The sequence below is a fragment of the Corvus hawaiiensis genome, chromosome 6 (genome assembly GCF_020740725.1).
Source record: "Corvus hawaiiensis isolate bCorHaw1 chromosome 6, bCorHaw1.pri.cur, whole genome shotgun sequence".
Taxonomy (NCBI): Eukaryota; Metazoa; Chordata; class Aves; order Passeriformes; family Corvidae; genus Corvus; species Corvus hawaiiensis.
The window spans coordinates 51,309,416-51,324,579 of record NC_063218.1 but is presented as its reverse complement, the minus strand read 5'-3'; the positions used below and the strand labels follow the sequence as shown (position 1 = coordinate 51,324,579).

General features: G+C 36.1%; 1 protein-coding gene across 8 annotated transcripts in view; it reads right to left on the bottom strand.

Moving 5' to 3' along the window:
- SOX6 (SRY-box transcription factor 6) overlaps positions 1-15,164 on the bottom strand; it is a 373,677-nt gene that overhangs the window by 54,059 nt on the left and 304,454 nt on the right. For all 8 annotated transcript variants that reach the window (XM_048307281.1, XM_048307282.1, XM_048307278.1 and 5 more), the window contains 3 exons: positions 13,373-13,522; positions 9,310-9,490; positions 6,577-6,767 (listed from right to left, as the gene is read on the bottom strand). In XM_048307281.1, the coding sequence (XP_048163238.1) occupies positions 6,577-6,767; positions 9,310-9,490; positions 13,373-13,522 (522 nt within the window). The remainder of the gene's footprint in view (positions 1-6,576; positions 6,768-9,309; positions 9,491-13,372; positions 13,523-15,164) is intronic.

Genomic DNA, 15,164 nt, shown 5'->3' with positions numbered 1-15,164 from the left:
AAAGATTTTTCAGATTAAAATACTGGTGTCCAAATATGGCTTTAGGAAATTAACTTTGAGCACCCAATGTAAAAAAAAAGTCCTAGTTTACATATATTATGTACAGCCACAAGTAGATTACTAAATTGAGCAGATTCACAGTCAAGCATAAAGGACATTTGTTTTGTAAGAAGTATGAGGACTGCTGGGATTTGTATTTGAAACTTTTCCCTATTCCAAGGCGTTTAACTTAGACCTGTCACTTATCTGTTCTAAAATGATGGATCTGCAAAGAGGTTGTCTCTATGCAACATGTCCTTCTACATCCCAGAAAGTCCCCAGGGAAAGGTTTGTCGGCTGAGCGGGATGACGTACTCAGGAAAAAACACTTTGCAGTGTCTCTTTGTAGAAATCAGAGTCTTCATTAGACAGATGGAATACACTCCCACTGAGTTGAATAAATTGCCTATACTCTTGCAAGAAAGTGAGACCACACTAACAGTTCCTCAAGTAAATCAATGTCTTTTTTTCCTTTCTATGCAGTTCTAGATTTTCTATTATCAAATCTAAATACTTAAATTACATTATACCTAAGTTTAAGCTGTGGTGGGCAGGACCTTTATTAAGTTACAGTGAGTGTAAAACTTGCTACAATGACTGTGGAGACAATACCATAAAAAAGTAATAACTTTGCAAAACTAGTCATCTGCTGTTGTTACTGCTATCTTTTTTTTTTTTGCCTAATTAGCTACTCACCCTTTAATTACAAGTAGAACTAAGACTGAACCAATAGAAATAAGGAACTAATGGAAAATACAGTTTCCATCATGTCTTACAGCAGACTGAAATATAAGCATTGACCTCTTATATACTAGGTACAAATAGTCTGCTAAAAGAAACTAAAGGGGAAAAAAAAGAAAATCCAAGTTTTTCTTAAAAGAAAAAAAGGAAAAGAGAAGAGATCACTACCTGCAAATCTAAAACACATATTCATAAAGCTTTATAAGAAATCCACAAGGCCCTTATGACCAATTAATTTATGTTCTAAATTTAAGGGTGGTCAGGACTGCTTTCAGTAAAAGCAAAAAGAGAATTGCATGCAGAATGAACTGGAAAAGTATTTTCTTAACTGTGTGTTTGGGGTTTTTTAACAGAGTTGAGAAATGACGAATAGCAAGGATGCTTGTAACAAGGTGATTCTCTCTGTGATTGTCTGGCAAATCTCCTGTACATGCAGAACAGACAGTGTGACTCCTGCCACTGCAGTTGTTCTGTCTCTGATGCTGAATGTATGGGGAGAAAAAAAGCTGGCAAAAACCTGATGGCAGCATAAGGCAGCATTGCTTGCCTTTAGAAAAAAAAGCAATACAACGCTGGAGCCATGGCAGGGCTGTAGGCAGTCAAAAGGAGATTATGCATGACTGGTGACTTTTCCTACAAAGACTTCCTGAAGGGTTTTTATCAGGCCAAGTTTGTACATATGTGCAGGAGCTTCATATAGATGATGAAGTGTAACAGCTCCAGAGGAGCTGTTACACCCTATTGTCTCAATAATCCACATACTTAACAGTCCCTAAATACAGCAGAGCGTAGCACCTCCAAAGGGGTCGTTATGGCTTATCAAGTCAAATCCAAGGGCCTAAATATGGATTTGATCAATAGACTGTAATATCTCCAGGGGTGAATAATACACATTTTTAAGAATGTACACATTTTGCATACAAACTGGGGTCTATATTAGGATAAATTACATGGATTCAACTTGCAAAACTTTGATTTAGAGATAAGAAAGGAATAAAAGGCTCATTAGAAGAGGTGCTAAAGTACCATAACTCCCAGGAAGTAGGCAATGACTCATGTCATTTATTTTGGGGTTTAATTCTGCTTTCCTACTGCAAATACACAGTTGTCTGAAAATCTACAAAAGAGTAAAAATGGAATATAAACATAAAAATGTTATATTACATTCTGCTTACTCTCAGATCTCAGTGAATATGCTTCATGGTAAGGTAAATGGGGATGCGGAGATACAAATATATTGTGATTATTGATTTTGTATTTATTCAGTCTTGACTTCATATATTTTCCTCCAATCACAGTTCTACCTATATTTTTAATACAAAGTTTTTCTGAAGCATCTTTGTCAGCGTTTTCCTGCTTTATGTATAAAAAGATAGGATCTGATTATTTTTAAAATAATGTCAGTTATCTTATAAATTATATAACATTTTCAGATTCATTTAAAGCCTTAAATCAAAGCAAATCTTCTAGGCAACGATGGTAGTTTGAAATACTAAAATAAATACAAGTAGCTGAAGGAATGCAGATTTTGTTTAAGTACTCTTTTTGTTGAAGGTGAACATGGCTTGTCTGGAAAGAAGTCATATCCTCTAAACAAAGATGACTTTTTGGTATGATTTTACTTTTGCTTCTATCGCATGGTAAAAGCTCTGTAGATTATTTTCTCCATTTTCCTCTCTCGCCTTCCCCAGTGTTTCTGTTTACTCTGTTAAATGACTGACACCATTACTCTTCCCTTTCCTCAGTCAGACCACACCTGAGTTTTTTGCTCCACCTGAGGTGGAGCAGAAAAATTCAACTCTGTTATAGTGACTTTTTTTGCCTCATGTGCATTGTACTGGTTTAGGCTCAGGGTTAAATTTAGTTCTCACCGTGCTGAGTTTTGGATTTGTGACTGAAACAGTGCTGGATAACACAGGGATGTTTCACCTATTGCTGAACTGGGCTTCTACAGCAAGACCTTTTCTGGTTTTGATGCTGCTCTGCCAGAGAGGAGGCTGGGGGTGTGCCAAGCTTTGAGAGGGGGCAGAGCCAGGCCAGCTAACCCCAACTGACCCAAGGGATATTCCACACCATATGACATCATGCTCAACAATAAAATCTGGGGGAAGAACAAGGAAGGGGAAAATGTTTGAAGTTTTGGCATTTGTCTTCCCATGTCACTTATTTGTGCTGAAGCCCTGCTTTCCTGGGAATGGCTAAACATCTGCCTGGCAGTGGGAAATAATCAATTAATTCCTTGGTTTACTTTACTTACATGCACAGCTTTTGCTATACTTATTAAACTATACTAATCAACCCACAAATTTTCTCTTTTACCCTTCTGACTCTCCTCCCCATCCCACTGATGGGAGTGTGTGAGTGGCTGCATGGTGCTTACCTGCCTGTCCTGACCCACAACAGCACACAAACTCAAATAACTCCACAGAATGGTATCATTTCAGAAGTATAAACTAACCTTAATACTTTGCCAAATGACAAAGTTAGGCTGTCCCAGAGTGCTGCATGTTTTTGTTTTGGTCTTTTTGATGAGTGAATCTCTGTGAGCACTTTTAAAGCTTTGTAGATTTTTTTTTTGAACAGCAGAATATGAACACACGCAATTTTCAATTCTGTGTCTGTAACCAAGTACAAAGCTTTCTGAGATTTAAATGACACATTTTCTAAAAGGCCTAAGCCCAGGCTTTGAAGTTATGTACATAATTTTGTGAGCGCAATCATTTGCACAACAAACTATTACCAACTATCTGAACTTGAAGACCAGTAACTGACCAGAACTCAATAGCTTTTTTAAACCAGCTGCAGGCAATTAATTTGTCATCTTTTTCTGGTGCCAGCTTCCAGCTACTCATTTCTACAAGTCTAATTACCTGAAGCCAATATCTGAAAATTTGGTCCTGAAAACACAGGGTTCTGATTCTTCAAAAGAAACCAATCCAAAATTGCAACTGTTATCAAAGCTTCACTGGGATTATGACAAAAACTATACGCAGTTTTCTTGGCATACAATTATTTCAAAATTATGTTTCTCTAATTGAAGTGATCTAGCATTCCTGCTCCCCCACCTCCATTTTGACCATCCTGCCCATCATTTTTAGAGTAAAAAAGTATAGTCATAATGTAAAAATTGAAAGGCAGAAGATGAAGGGGGAAAGAAGAGTGTTCTAGAATTCTTCTTTGTGTGAAGGATGCTTCTGGTTTTAATGCATTTTTATGCTTGCTATAAAATATAAATACATTTTCTTAGTATTCATGACCAAATTAATACTTTTATTTTCTTTAGGATAGGAGTGGGGATATACCATCATTGAAAATGACTGATTTATATCCTGTTCTTTTGCAACCCCTGCCTTTTCTCACATCTGCAGAGCAAGGACAACAGGCCAGCGAACCAAAGGTAAAACCAGAGCACATACTACAACCTTTTCCTGCCTTAATTGTTCTGTAGTACCTGCTACAATAAATAAACCCAGCAGGACTACATAAGGTCACTGAGAGACTTAACAACAGATTTCCCTGCTGCTGTTTTATTCTGAGGTTTTAAAAGTTGCAAGTGCTACAGTGAAAAGCCTCCTCATAAAAGATGGCATTTGAGAATGATGTTGTTTGTATCTGTTAAAGAGTTCCCATTCACTCTGCTATATTTGCAAGCAAAAGAAAATATTTTTTTGCTCAGACTGCCTGATGTATAACCTCAATCTGGAAGCTGTGCATCAATCTGTGTATTGCTAGTAACCGGCACAAAGTAGAAATTTCAGATTATTCACTGAAATATTTACTGACTCTGCTTTAAAGGGTGAAAGATGAAATAGAAACTTGTTATATCGAATATAAGACACAAACATGATACTGAAAATACGCAGGGAAGAGAGTCAATAAGTAAGTGGATGCCATTTTTATACTTATTTTTCAAAGTGAAATCAAATGTTAAGAATTCTTTTAATAGCCCTTATAGCATATTAGATATTTTTAAATATCAAGCCACTGAAACTCATAAATTTTAAAATAAGCATAATTTTATAAACTCTTAGTACTGATCATATATGTGACATTCATTTTATTTTTATAACCTGGGCTTTAGTATCCTGCCTCTTGATTAGTTAAGACAAACACTGAGTTTACAATTAGAGTGTTGTCTGAATACAGCCTGCTTGATCAGTTATTCATTTCTATATTTTTTCATAGTATCAACTTGTATTAAATGGGGTTTTCAATTATGACATTTCAACTAATACTAGCAGAAATAAGTATTTATTAGACACTGAATCTGACTTGGAAAAGAATTTTTTATCTTGTATGGAAACATTTTAACAAATCTTTTTTAACAGATGCTAAGCCTTTCTCTTGTTTTGAGTGCAGTAAAGAAACTATCAAGCAAAAATATAAAATGCAATTAAAAGGTGTGTATCAATCTTTAATGGGTCTGTTTATGACATTTCTTTACCTTTCTGTGCCTTGCTACAAAACACTTACCAAGCATTCCCTTGTGGGTTGAGAAAAGTTCAGCATATCGTCAAATTCATCATTTAAGTTATAGTTAATATTCTGCTGAGTCTTATACTCAACCTGGACACAAAATTCCTGTTAGTCTTTGGGCTAAAATATGATCTTCCCTCCCTCACCCAAGAAACAAAGAATCTACCCTCTGATAGAGAGAATCGCGGAATTTTTACAGGCATTGGAACTACCTGTTGTTTTGGAGTATTTTAAAAATTAGTCTGAAACACTAGTTGCTGTATAGGCTAATTCATGTGTCAGTTTTCTTTCCATTGCTTACTAAATTGCATCATAACCATTCTATTTGCCAAAGCTTTAGTGATTACTGGGATAGTGCTTTTACCTTTCTAGTTAATGGGAATAAATACTGTGGTATGTAACTGGTTTTGTGTCAGTGGTGAAGAATAACTTGTGTGCTGTATTTGTTGCAGCCCATGGCCCCTCTAGAGAAGCTAACAGAGAAGCATTCTCCATCCAAAGGGCTGCCTTTTTTCTCAGCCAGTTACCAGATCCCCTGCTCTCTTGCCCTGGTGTATATGCAGAGACCTGCTGCTGGAGCAGATCCTGAAGATCTCAGAAAGGCCATAGAACAGAACACAGGTACAAGGAATTTTAAAAGAGTCTTCCTTGTCCTCTGACTGGTCCTTAAAGCAAGTGCGATAGAAACTGCTCCTCACCTTTTGAACATGATCCCAGGTTGCTATTTTGTAAGCTGGATCACGTCCTGCTCAGTCCAGCGCTGGTCCCATTATCCTAATATTTTCTACCTTTTACTCTAGTGTGCCATCTCATTTCAGTGATTCAACACCGGAGATTCAACAAAGAATTTTGGTCTCTAACTTCCAACTACAACTGAGAGCCAAATGCAACCACTTTCAGCTTGAGTACTTTGTTGCACCTGAACCACAGATGTGAGCACACTCAAATTCATATGCTGGCATTGTAATACTCAACCATGCTAATACAGAACTGCCCTTTGAGCTGTATTTATCAATCCAGCTATTCTCAAGAGCACAATTCAAAATCTGGTGACCACAAGCTTCAAAACCAGCCCCTTTTCCATGTTTCTATGTGCATGCTTACAGCTTCATCACATGAGTGCACAGGACTGTGGGTTTGAATGCTGTGATGTAAACCTAGAGAAGTTTGTAGCACAGCACTGCAAAATGACAAGGTGTATTTAACATGAAATCAGAGATGGCTAAAAGCTCTAAAAAGAAATCTCATATAAAAATAAGAATCTGTTTTGCAGGGAAGAGAAGAGTGAGTGACAGACTGTGGGGAAAGGGGAGGCATTACCTTTTCAATCCTGCAGTTGTTTAGACCCATGTTATTCATGGAGGGCAATTTTCCATCAACACCATGAGGCTGCTGTTGCTGCTGCTGTTCCCTTTGGATTTGCTCTCTCATTTTTCGAGCCTCCTGAATGGCTTTCATTACTGTGTCCTGGTCCCCAAATAGGGCAGGTGAATTAAGACTGGAAAGGATATCTATAAACAGAGAACACATTTTATTCAGGTAATTATCCAACTTGGAATCTGGGGTAAGAACTCTGCTCTCACACTCTTAGAACTGCTCCCAACCAAGATCTGCAGAAGGAGGAGTGGCAATTGTCTGAAGGCTGAATTACTCTACTGAAGTAATTGATAAGCCCAGGCATTTATTTCTCTGTTAGAAATACAACCATTGAGGTCTTGACACACCCTGAGATGGAGCTATCTGAGCATACTCATGGACTCAAATATGTGTTTAAAACAGTATTCTGAAGCTTAAACTGGAAGCCTTTTGAGGTATTGAAAATAATTAATGAAATTAACAAAGGAGAAAACAATGTTTACTTGGCAATGACACTCTAAGTCAATTCTTAGAATTTCTTTAAAGAGAGAACCATCACTCCAGGTGTTAAGATTTCCATTTCTATTTCAGAAACAGCTCTCACATTTACTTTTTGGGGACAAAGTTCATTATCATGATAAAATGGTTATAAATCTCTAAATCAGTAGAGAAAAAACCAGTTTTCTTTCTATCACTCTGAACACAAAGAAACTTTTAAACAAGCATGAAATGCAGGCAAGCATTCCTGTTACATCTTACAATGCATTCATGAAGATGAGTACCCCAGATACAGTTTTGGATCTGAGAGAAAAAGACAGCAATTATTTTGTGACTGTTTGTTTTTTGTTGCTGTGATAAAACTCTAATCAACCTTTTCCTACATGGAAGTATTCTCTAGACTGCACATGGATAGGTTTGTGCATATATATTCTAGCTAGGGAATTTTGAGCAATCACACAGTTTTTGTGTGCCCTGTGCATCTGCCTGACCAGCAAATGTCTTTTATAAAAGTTCTGAATTTGTTAGTTTTGTGTGCTTACTGACTTACTGACTGTCTACTATTAAAAAAAAAAAAACCACAACACCAAAAACTAAATCCAAAACAACAACCAAAAAAGGCTAAGATTTTGAATTAACCTTCAAAAATAATTTTTATATTCTTTTATTCTCTCACTGAAGTTCAGCTGAGCAAAACACAGAAAATTCAACCTCGACAGACCCTGAATTATTCTAACATAAAAATGATTAGGTGTTTCTCACACTTTATCCTGTGAACCAGATGGTTAATTTAATACTGTGGCCTAAGTAAGAAGAGATGCAAATTTTGATGTTTTAGAGGGACTGGTGATGTTTTCTGTCTGAATGAAACACGCCTCTCCAAAATAAAAATAATGAATTAGAGGAAAAGGAAAGTTTCCAATGCTCTGAACTGTTTCAGCAAGTTCCATTCTGGATGGTAAAGAAGTTGGGAACCATATGTGCATGATTTTTAAAGAGATTTAGATTTGTAATCATCTGAATTTATTGTAAAGAAAGGTAGCTAAAGCTCTTACATGGCTTGCTGATTTCTGGTAATGTCTTCCTATCTTTTTTTATGCTTAAGGATTGAGACAAAAATTTTTTATGACTTTATACGAAAAATATTTTAGCCTTAGGCACTATTTGTCTTCTGTGGTCCTTTCTCTTGAATGGTCTAGGATTTCAGATTGATACTTCGCTTTATAATGTAAGATAATGCAGTGATAGTTGCAAATAAATTGACAGGTAGAGTATCTAGCTAGTTGCAGAAAATGTCTTTCAGAGATCATGATGTTCCCAAGTGTTTGGGAATGGAAAAAAACCCATAATTTTTATATATTTGATATATGTATTTAACATATCTATTCATTATTCATAAGTGTTTCTATATATTTTACAAGTACACTTGAGCTACAGATTGTGAATAAGTGGTCTGTAGTAAGTATTTAGTCACTGTTAAAATTTACTGTTTGAACTTTAGGGCTGATCATCTACATTTTGCAGCTCTTGATTCTGTTTCTTGACTGGTTAAAGTAGTCTTCATACATAGTTTTCAGACCAATTTTGTTTCATCACTTAATAAGCTTAAAGAATCTTGAACACAGGTCAAACCCATATGAATTAATAAAATCCTGACAGATGGGCAAACAAATAATAAAAATATGGTCAAATAATAAAAACATGATCAAATAATAACATAAACTGGCTGGACTGATGCCTTTCTGTATTTATTTAAATAAAAAAATCTATCTATTATCTAGTGAGGCTCTATGAGCATTCTAAGATAGGGGTTTCTTTTTTGATCCAGAAGTCAAAATTTAAAAGTTAACTTTGTGTGTATACACCCAGTAGACACCTTTAGGAGAGATATTCATACAAACCTGTTTTACAAGTTTGATATACCTATCTTTATTTACTTATGTATGTATATTTGTATGTATATCCTACATTATTTATTTCTTTCCTGTATTTCTCACACTCTGCCACATATTTTTGGGTACTGTTGTAAAACTTTTGCTTTTGAGCATTCTTTGAAAATCTTCACTATATATTTTTTTTCCATTTTAAAGAGAAATATAGGCCCAAGTGTCTACTTAATTCAAAACTAAGTGTGCTCAGGCTGGGATTTCATGCTGAAAACTTGCCTATTTTCTCCTTTCCCTAGGACAGATTAGTTACCTAAAGAGGATCCTCTTCCCAGAGACCCACTGAGCGGGCTGGGGATGCCACTCTTGTTCGTCACTGTCACAGGACTGCTTTTGCTGGCTGGGAAGAGATTCTGTGTTGGAGATGTTGGGGATTTGACAGGTTCAGCTGTTTTGGGTCGGGCTGAGAGATTCAGAGGCTGAGCTGCTTCATCCTGCAAGAGTTTAATGTAAATAACTATTAGGAAAAGACAAATGAACTCATCATTTTGCAAGCAGCAGTTACTTTACACCTCGAAGACAATACCACATTCCACAGCAATAATAACAAAAGAAGCTAATTATCTGCCTCCTTTAAGATTCAACCAAAGGAAACCTCATTAATTTCTCTGTGTTATGCTTCTTATTTACATTAACTATGTGACTGGATCATTCTTTTTGCCAAATTAAAATTTGAATTAGCTCACATTACAGCTTAATTTCCTAATGTGTTTTCAGAGATCTAAATTAACCTAGGGCATTTACAAAGAATTATTTAAAATTTCCAGCAGCTCAGTAATGCTTTTGCACTGGTTCTATTTGAAAAGTTCCTGGCACTATAAAAATAAGTTATGTAGCTTATTTTTAAATGTATTAGAAACTAAGGAATCAGAAGTACTACTATGAAAGAATCATTTGAAAACCCTGACAGCTCTTTGGCCCACATTTACAGCTGCTGCTAGCTTATACACTCCATGCATCTAATTCAGAGTGCATGTTTTGTTTAGTGAAACAATCTATGCTGGTCCCCCATAATAGGAGATAAGAATGTCATTGAATTCAAATTCCTTTACTTACTAGGGTGATGACTACATGCTATAGGCATTTCAAAATGTATCTTATTTTCTATTATTTAATTTTGCATATTTTACGATATTTTAATATTCAAATGTCATGTTTTTGACAGATTTATGTAAAATCAAAAATATTTTCCGCATAACTGCTACTCTGCTCCTTGTTTGATACTTCTGTATTATTCCCATATTCTGTAGTTATTTCTGCTGCATTCAACCTTTAGTATATCTGTGTGTTTTATTTGTATTAAGACAAGGAACCTTTTTTAAGGGTGTGTAAATCTAGTATCAGCACTTTTATATGTTTTGATACTTTTCATATGCAATGTGGAAGAAAATCTTTCTCACATATGTCTTGTTTCTGTAGAAACAAGTAGAGTAGGTCCATTTAAAAATATCTCCACTTTTTGAAGAAGACTTATTCAAGCAATTAATTTCTTTGATAAGTATAAACATTTGCAGTGCAACCTTCTTCCCATTCTTTGAGCTTGTTCCTTCCACTTAATACATTAAGCAAGACAGAGCACTTGAAAATCTGTGAAATGGTGATTTTCTGTAGTAAAAGAGCCCAGTAAGACAGATCTCTCATTTAAAATATGCCCAGAGCAGAATTATGCTGGATGTAAGAGAATATTGTTCATATTTTAGAACACTGCACTGATCACTTTGAAGCTTAGAATTATGCCGAAACACAATAATACATCACATTATCTCATCTTTTCCATTCTCCTTACTGTCAAGCAGTGATTTAGCAAAGTACATCTGGTCACACAAAATGCATTAAACAGGAAAACATAACAAACAGGTATTTATAATGCCATTGTATCTTCAGCTTTAAACTTTCCCCAGAAAACTGCATGACATTTCAATTCTTCCTGGCCTCGGAGTGTGCACAAACGTCCACACCCTTTCAGTGTCCAGGTAAGAGCAGAAGCTCGAAGGTACAAGGGACAGAGTCCAGCCTGGTGCTTTGTGGCCATGCTTACGTGCAACCTCTTTCCTTGCACAGACAGAAAGTGGCTTCCCTAAACTTTTCCAAGAGTTCAGAGCCCCATTCAGACCAGGCTAGGTACTGTGAACATGAGCACATACAAATCTATGCTACAGAGTTCAATTTTTAAATAGTTTTCCGTCTAGTACTGATCCAGTCGTGAAAGAACTCTAAACACCACCAGAACCTGTTTGTGTGTACTACATGGACAGCATTCTCATTTCTGCAAGGCAACCAAAAAGCCAGAAAACACTCTGGTCACTGACTTAGGGAAAACCTATCATTACTTTTTGAAAGGTCTGACTTCTGCAAAATAATTCCATTAGTTCTGTAAATAATGCATGTAGTTTATACAAACTGCTTAAAAACAGAGAAAATATAGAGGATTTGTTAAGCAATGCATGATCATCAAAACTGTCATGTCTAACAAAGGTAAGAATCTGCAAAGACTGAATATAGGTACTGCTATTAATACCCTATTAATAATTTCTTCATTAGCTATTGGTATTTGTCCACACAAAGCACTTGTAGTTCATCTTTAATATTCTGAATGCAGTAGTGTGCTTAGTAAAAATAACCATAAAAAGACTTCAATTTTATTAACATATACTTTAGTCCATTCAAGTTACATTATGTAGGGAAACCCCCAAGAATTTGCATGTGGTCAATTTTGTAACAGGACTCAGCTGGCTACAAACCTGGAATGGTATTGGCCTTGGTTCAAGAAGATATGTGCTTGAGTTTAACCAGGGAAAATTTGACTCATACAGTAAAGGTTTGGTTTGGTGTAGGTCCATTTGGCTCGCTCACTCCCAAAATTACTTTTTCACATTAAAGTAGTCAGTAGTATATTCTCAATGCCATGAATCACTGGTGTTAGGTATCACTATACTATGGCAACTTTGCTGGAATAGTTGGGCTTTGCTTTTGGTGGCTTCTGTATTGACTGTAGCAAACTCTGCATATGTGGTAAATTTCCCTGACTGCTCTCAAGCCTGGCATTGGATTACAAGAGGTAAAATATTAGACTAATACACATCTACAGCTAAATAAAGTGAATGCTTTGCTAAATAAATGTTAGATCTGGCCATAATGGAATAGTTTTTATTTATTAGTACTCTCAGCCTAGCAAAAAAGTGTCATGGAAATTTATCAGCCCAGGCAGAAATATCTACTCACCCACACTTTACCACGATGATTGATGATAATGAAAAAAACAAATGATATTTTACTCTCATGTCAAAAAATGTGAAAAAAAAAAAAAAAGAAACCACCACCCCAAGTGAGTAAAATTTTCTCAGGCTGGTTTGAAGCTAAGGACTGTTTGCCTGTAAGGTGCTAGCAGCCAGCAAAAAAACCAAACATATTCCCTCTCTCTACCCACAAAGTCACTACCTGCCACCTTTAGATCTATTTTAACAGTTCTGCATTTATATCTCTATCATTCAAATTGGTAAAATAGCTGAATGCTGATTTTTTTGTACAGTTTGGAGTAAATTCCTTCTGAGCCTGTTTGGTCTCATGAAATCCGGAACCACCCTGGGAGAACCCAGCAGGAGAAGCCAGGCAGTCCCACCCAAAGGCACTGGCTGCTGCACGGGTTTCACAGGGAGCACAACACTCATTCCAGGCTCCTGGCAAATGCCATGTTGTAGCTGCCTGGTTCCAAGCAAGTGAGAATAAGCAGGCACAAGCACTCGGCGATGGCGCAAAACCAGCGAGGAGCAGCACGGTTGTCAGCAGCTGTGTGAAATCAGCAAAAGTCAAATCAATCTGCAGGAACACAATGTTTTCCCCGGAGCCCTGACTTACATATTCTTTTTATGGGAGGCTTTTCCAAAATTGTGGAATTAAGTACAGCTAGAGATTGGTAAAATAATTAGAAGCTCTACAGTCTCTCTCTTACCCTAACAATATAAGCCAGCACCACATTTTGAGATACTCAAGAGTTCAATGTGAAACAATTCATGAAATGGATGCCATTTATGCGTGTTACCAGATTACAAACTGAAATCTTGAAAATATCACATTTTACTGATGAATCTGTTGTGCTGCCTGTGGTAGGAAGAGGGACGCCTGGTATTTTTGGAAACAAGAAGTGAATGCATTCTCTTCCCTTCTCTATACTGATAATACAGCATTGAAATGGAACTTTTTATTTGAATATTGAAGAACTGTAACGTGGCTCAACTTCCAACTGTGAAACAATTACAGAGACCATTTGATTTCACTGTCCTTCTCAAACACCGACTCTTTTCTTTACTGAGAAATACCTTAACTTGAGTTACCGGGCTGGTCCCTCTCTTCTCATTTTTCATCCCAGTGGGTGAAAGTGCCCCTGTTGTATTTGGTGGCTGTGGAGTAGATGGCATTTTGGCTCCAGGAGAAACTTGCATGCTTGCCAGCTGAGCTGCATACAGTTGCTGGAAGACAAGAAGATATACATATATTCCTGCAATACTCCTAAAAAAAGAAGCTGTAAATGTACTTTTTTTTTTCTGGTGTTTCTTCTCTTAAAGGATCTTTTTCAGCTCTTGTTTGTGGCTTCCCTTCCTGCTATTTGCAAAAAGACAAAAAATAAAGAAAGACTGGAAAACTCCCAAACACCAATATCTTTTTTCTTCATTTGACTTTTGCTGATTTTTCTTGATTTTTTTTTTCCTTCATAATGATGGTCGTGGTATTGAGCAAAAAGTTACACTGTGCCTGAATGTTAAAATCAAAATTGGTAAAATTATATGGCTGTTTATGAAAAGGAGGTATAAGCTCTTGTCAGAAACAACAGTAATCCAGGTCTTTCTATTCTTACCTAGAAATTAACCACTAACTCCAGAAACTTTACTGGGAGCTGCAATAGGAATGGTTTCCTACCAAAAGGCAAAGTTAAAATGGCTAACAAGGTATGTCTTCATCTGTGTGTACAGTGATAAATCTTCTATGAATGCCAATAATGAATCTAGGCCTTAAAAATTCCTGTAAATAGTGATGGAAGTACAAAAAACTCTAGTGGAGCTTTTCAAAAAGTTTAACTGAAATATAATAAAATACTTTTATATTAAAATAAACAATTCCAACCAATAAAAAGTGTTTACTGAACAAAACTGTATTGGTTCAATTTCTTTCCATTGACCAAACTTAAACCCTCACCTTGAATTAGCATCATGAATAATTCTTCTGCCATAAACAGGGAAGATCTTAATCCCTCTTCTACACATAGATCTACATAAACTTTGCCTTATTAGTGAGAAAAAAGCCAGGTGGTTTGTATGTAATTTCCAACATTACTATCATTCAGATGGACAAATAAAAAAAATTACAGTAATCAAAAGCAGACCTTTCAGCACATGTAATTAAATGAAAGCTTAATAAAGAATAATTTGCAAGAGCCAGATGTGCTTATGTCATAATTGTTGCTTTCTTTGGAACAATTTTTCTAATATAACAAGCCTCCACAGAAATGAAAGTTACACAATGCTGTAAGTTCAGTTACTCAGTGGCGAGACAAATGCAGGAGGGAGGGGCAGAGTCACAGCTCAGGGTGACAAATGAAAACTATTGTTTGTTTGTTTCCTTCCCCTACTTTTCAGTACCACACAGAGACTACAAAAGGATCACAGATTAATGTTTTGAAATTAGTGGTGTTTAAATATTTTGGCTAAGGTACCAAGTTTTTTCCTACGCTAAAGGAAAAAGATTGAAAATAGAAAAAGTTCCCAGCTATTGGTGATGTCCTGGAGTGAAAAGGAAGGCTTTCATACAAAAGTGGGTGTTTTTTCCCCCTACTTCTGGGATCTTATCCCTTTTAGAATGTTCTTGAGGTCAACCTTTGCTTGCTTAATAGGATGCTCTGCTTAAATGAGAGTAAAAAACACATTTCACAAATTTTGAAATCCTGGACATTCTCAGCTCAGGAATAATCAGGCACTGCACTATGAAAGAGATAACACAATAAACTTGAATACAATTTAAAGACAAAACCCAACAATTACAAGGCTTTCTCAGTATTCTGTGGTTTGTCTATAAGTACTTTTCCTTTTTTTTTTTTTAACTAATTTAACATCTTCT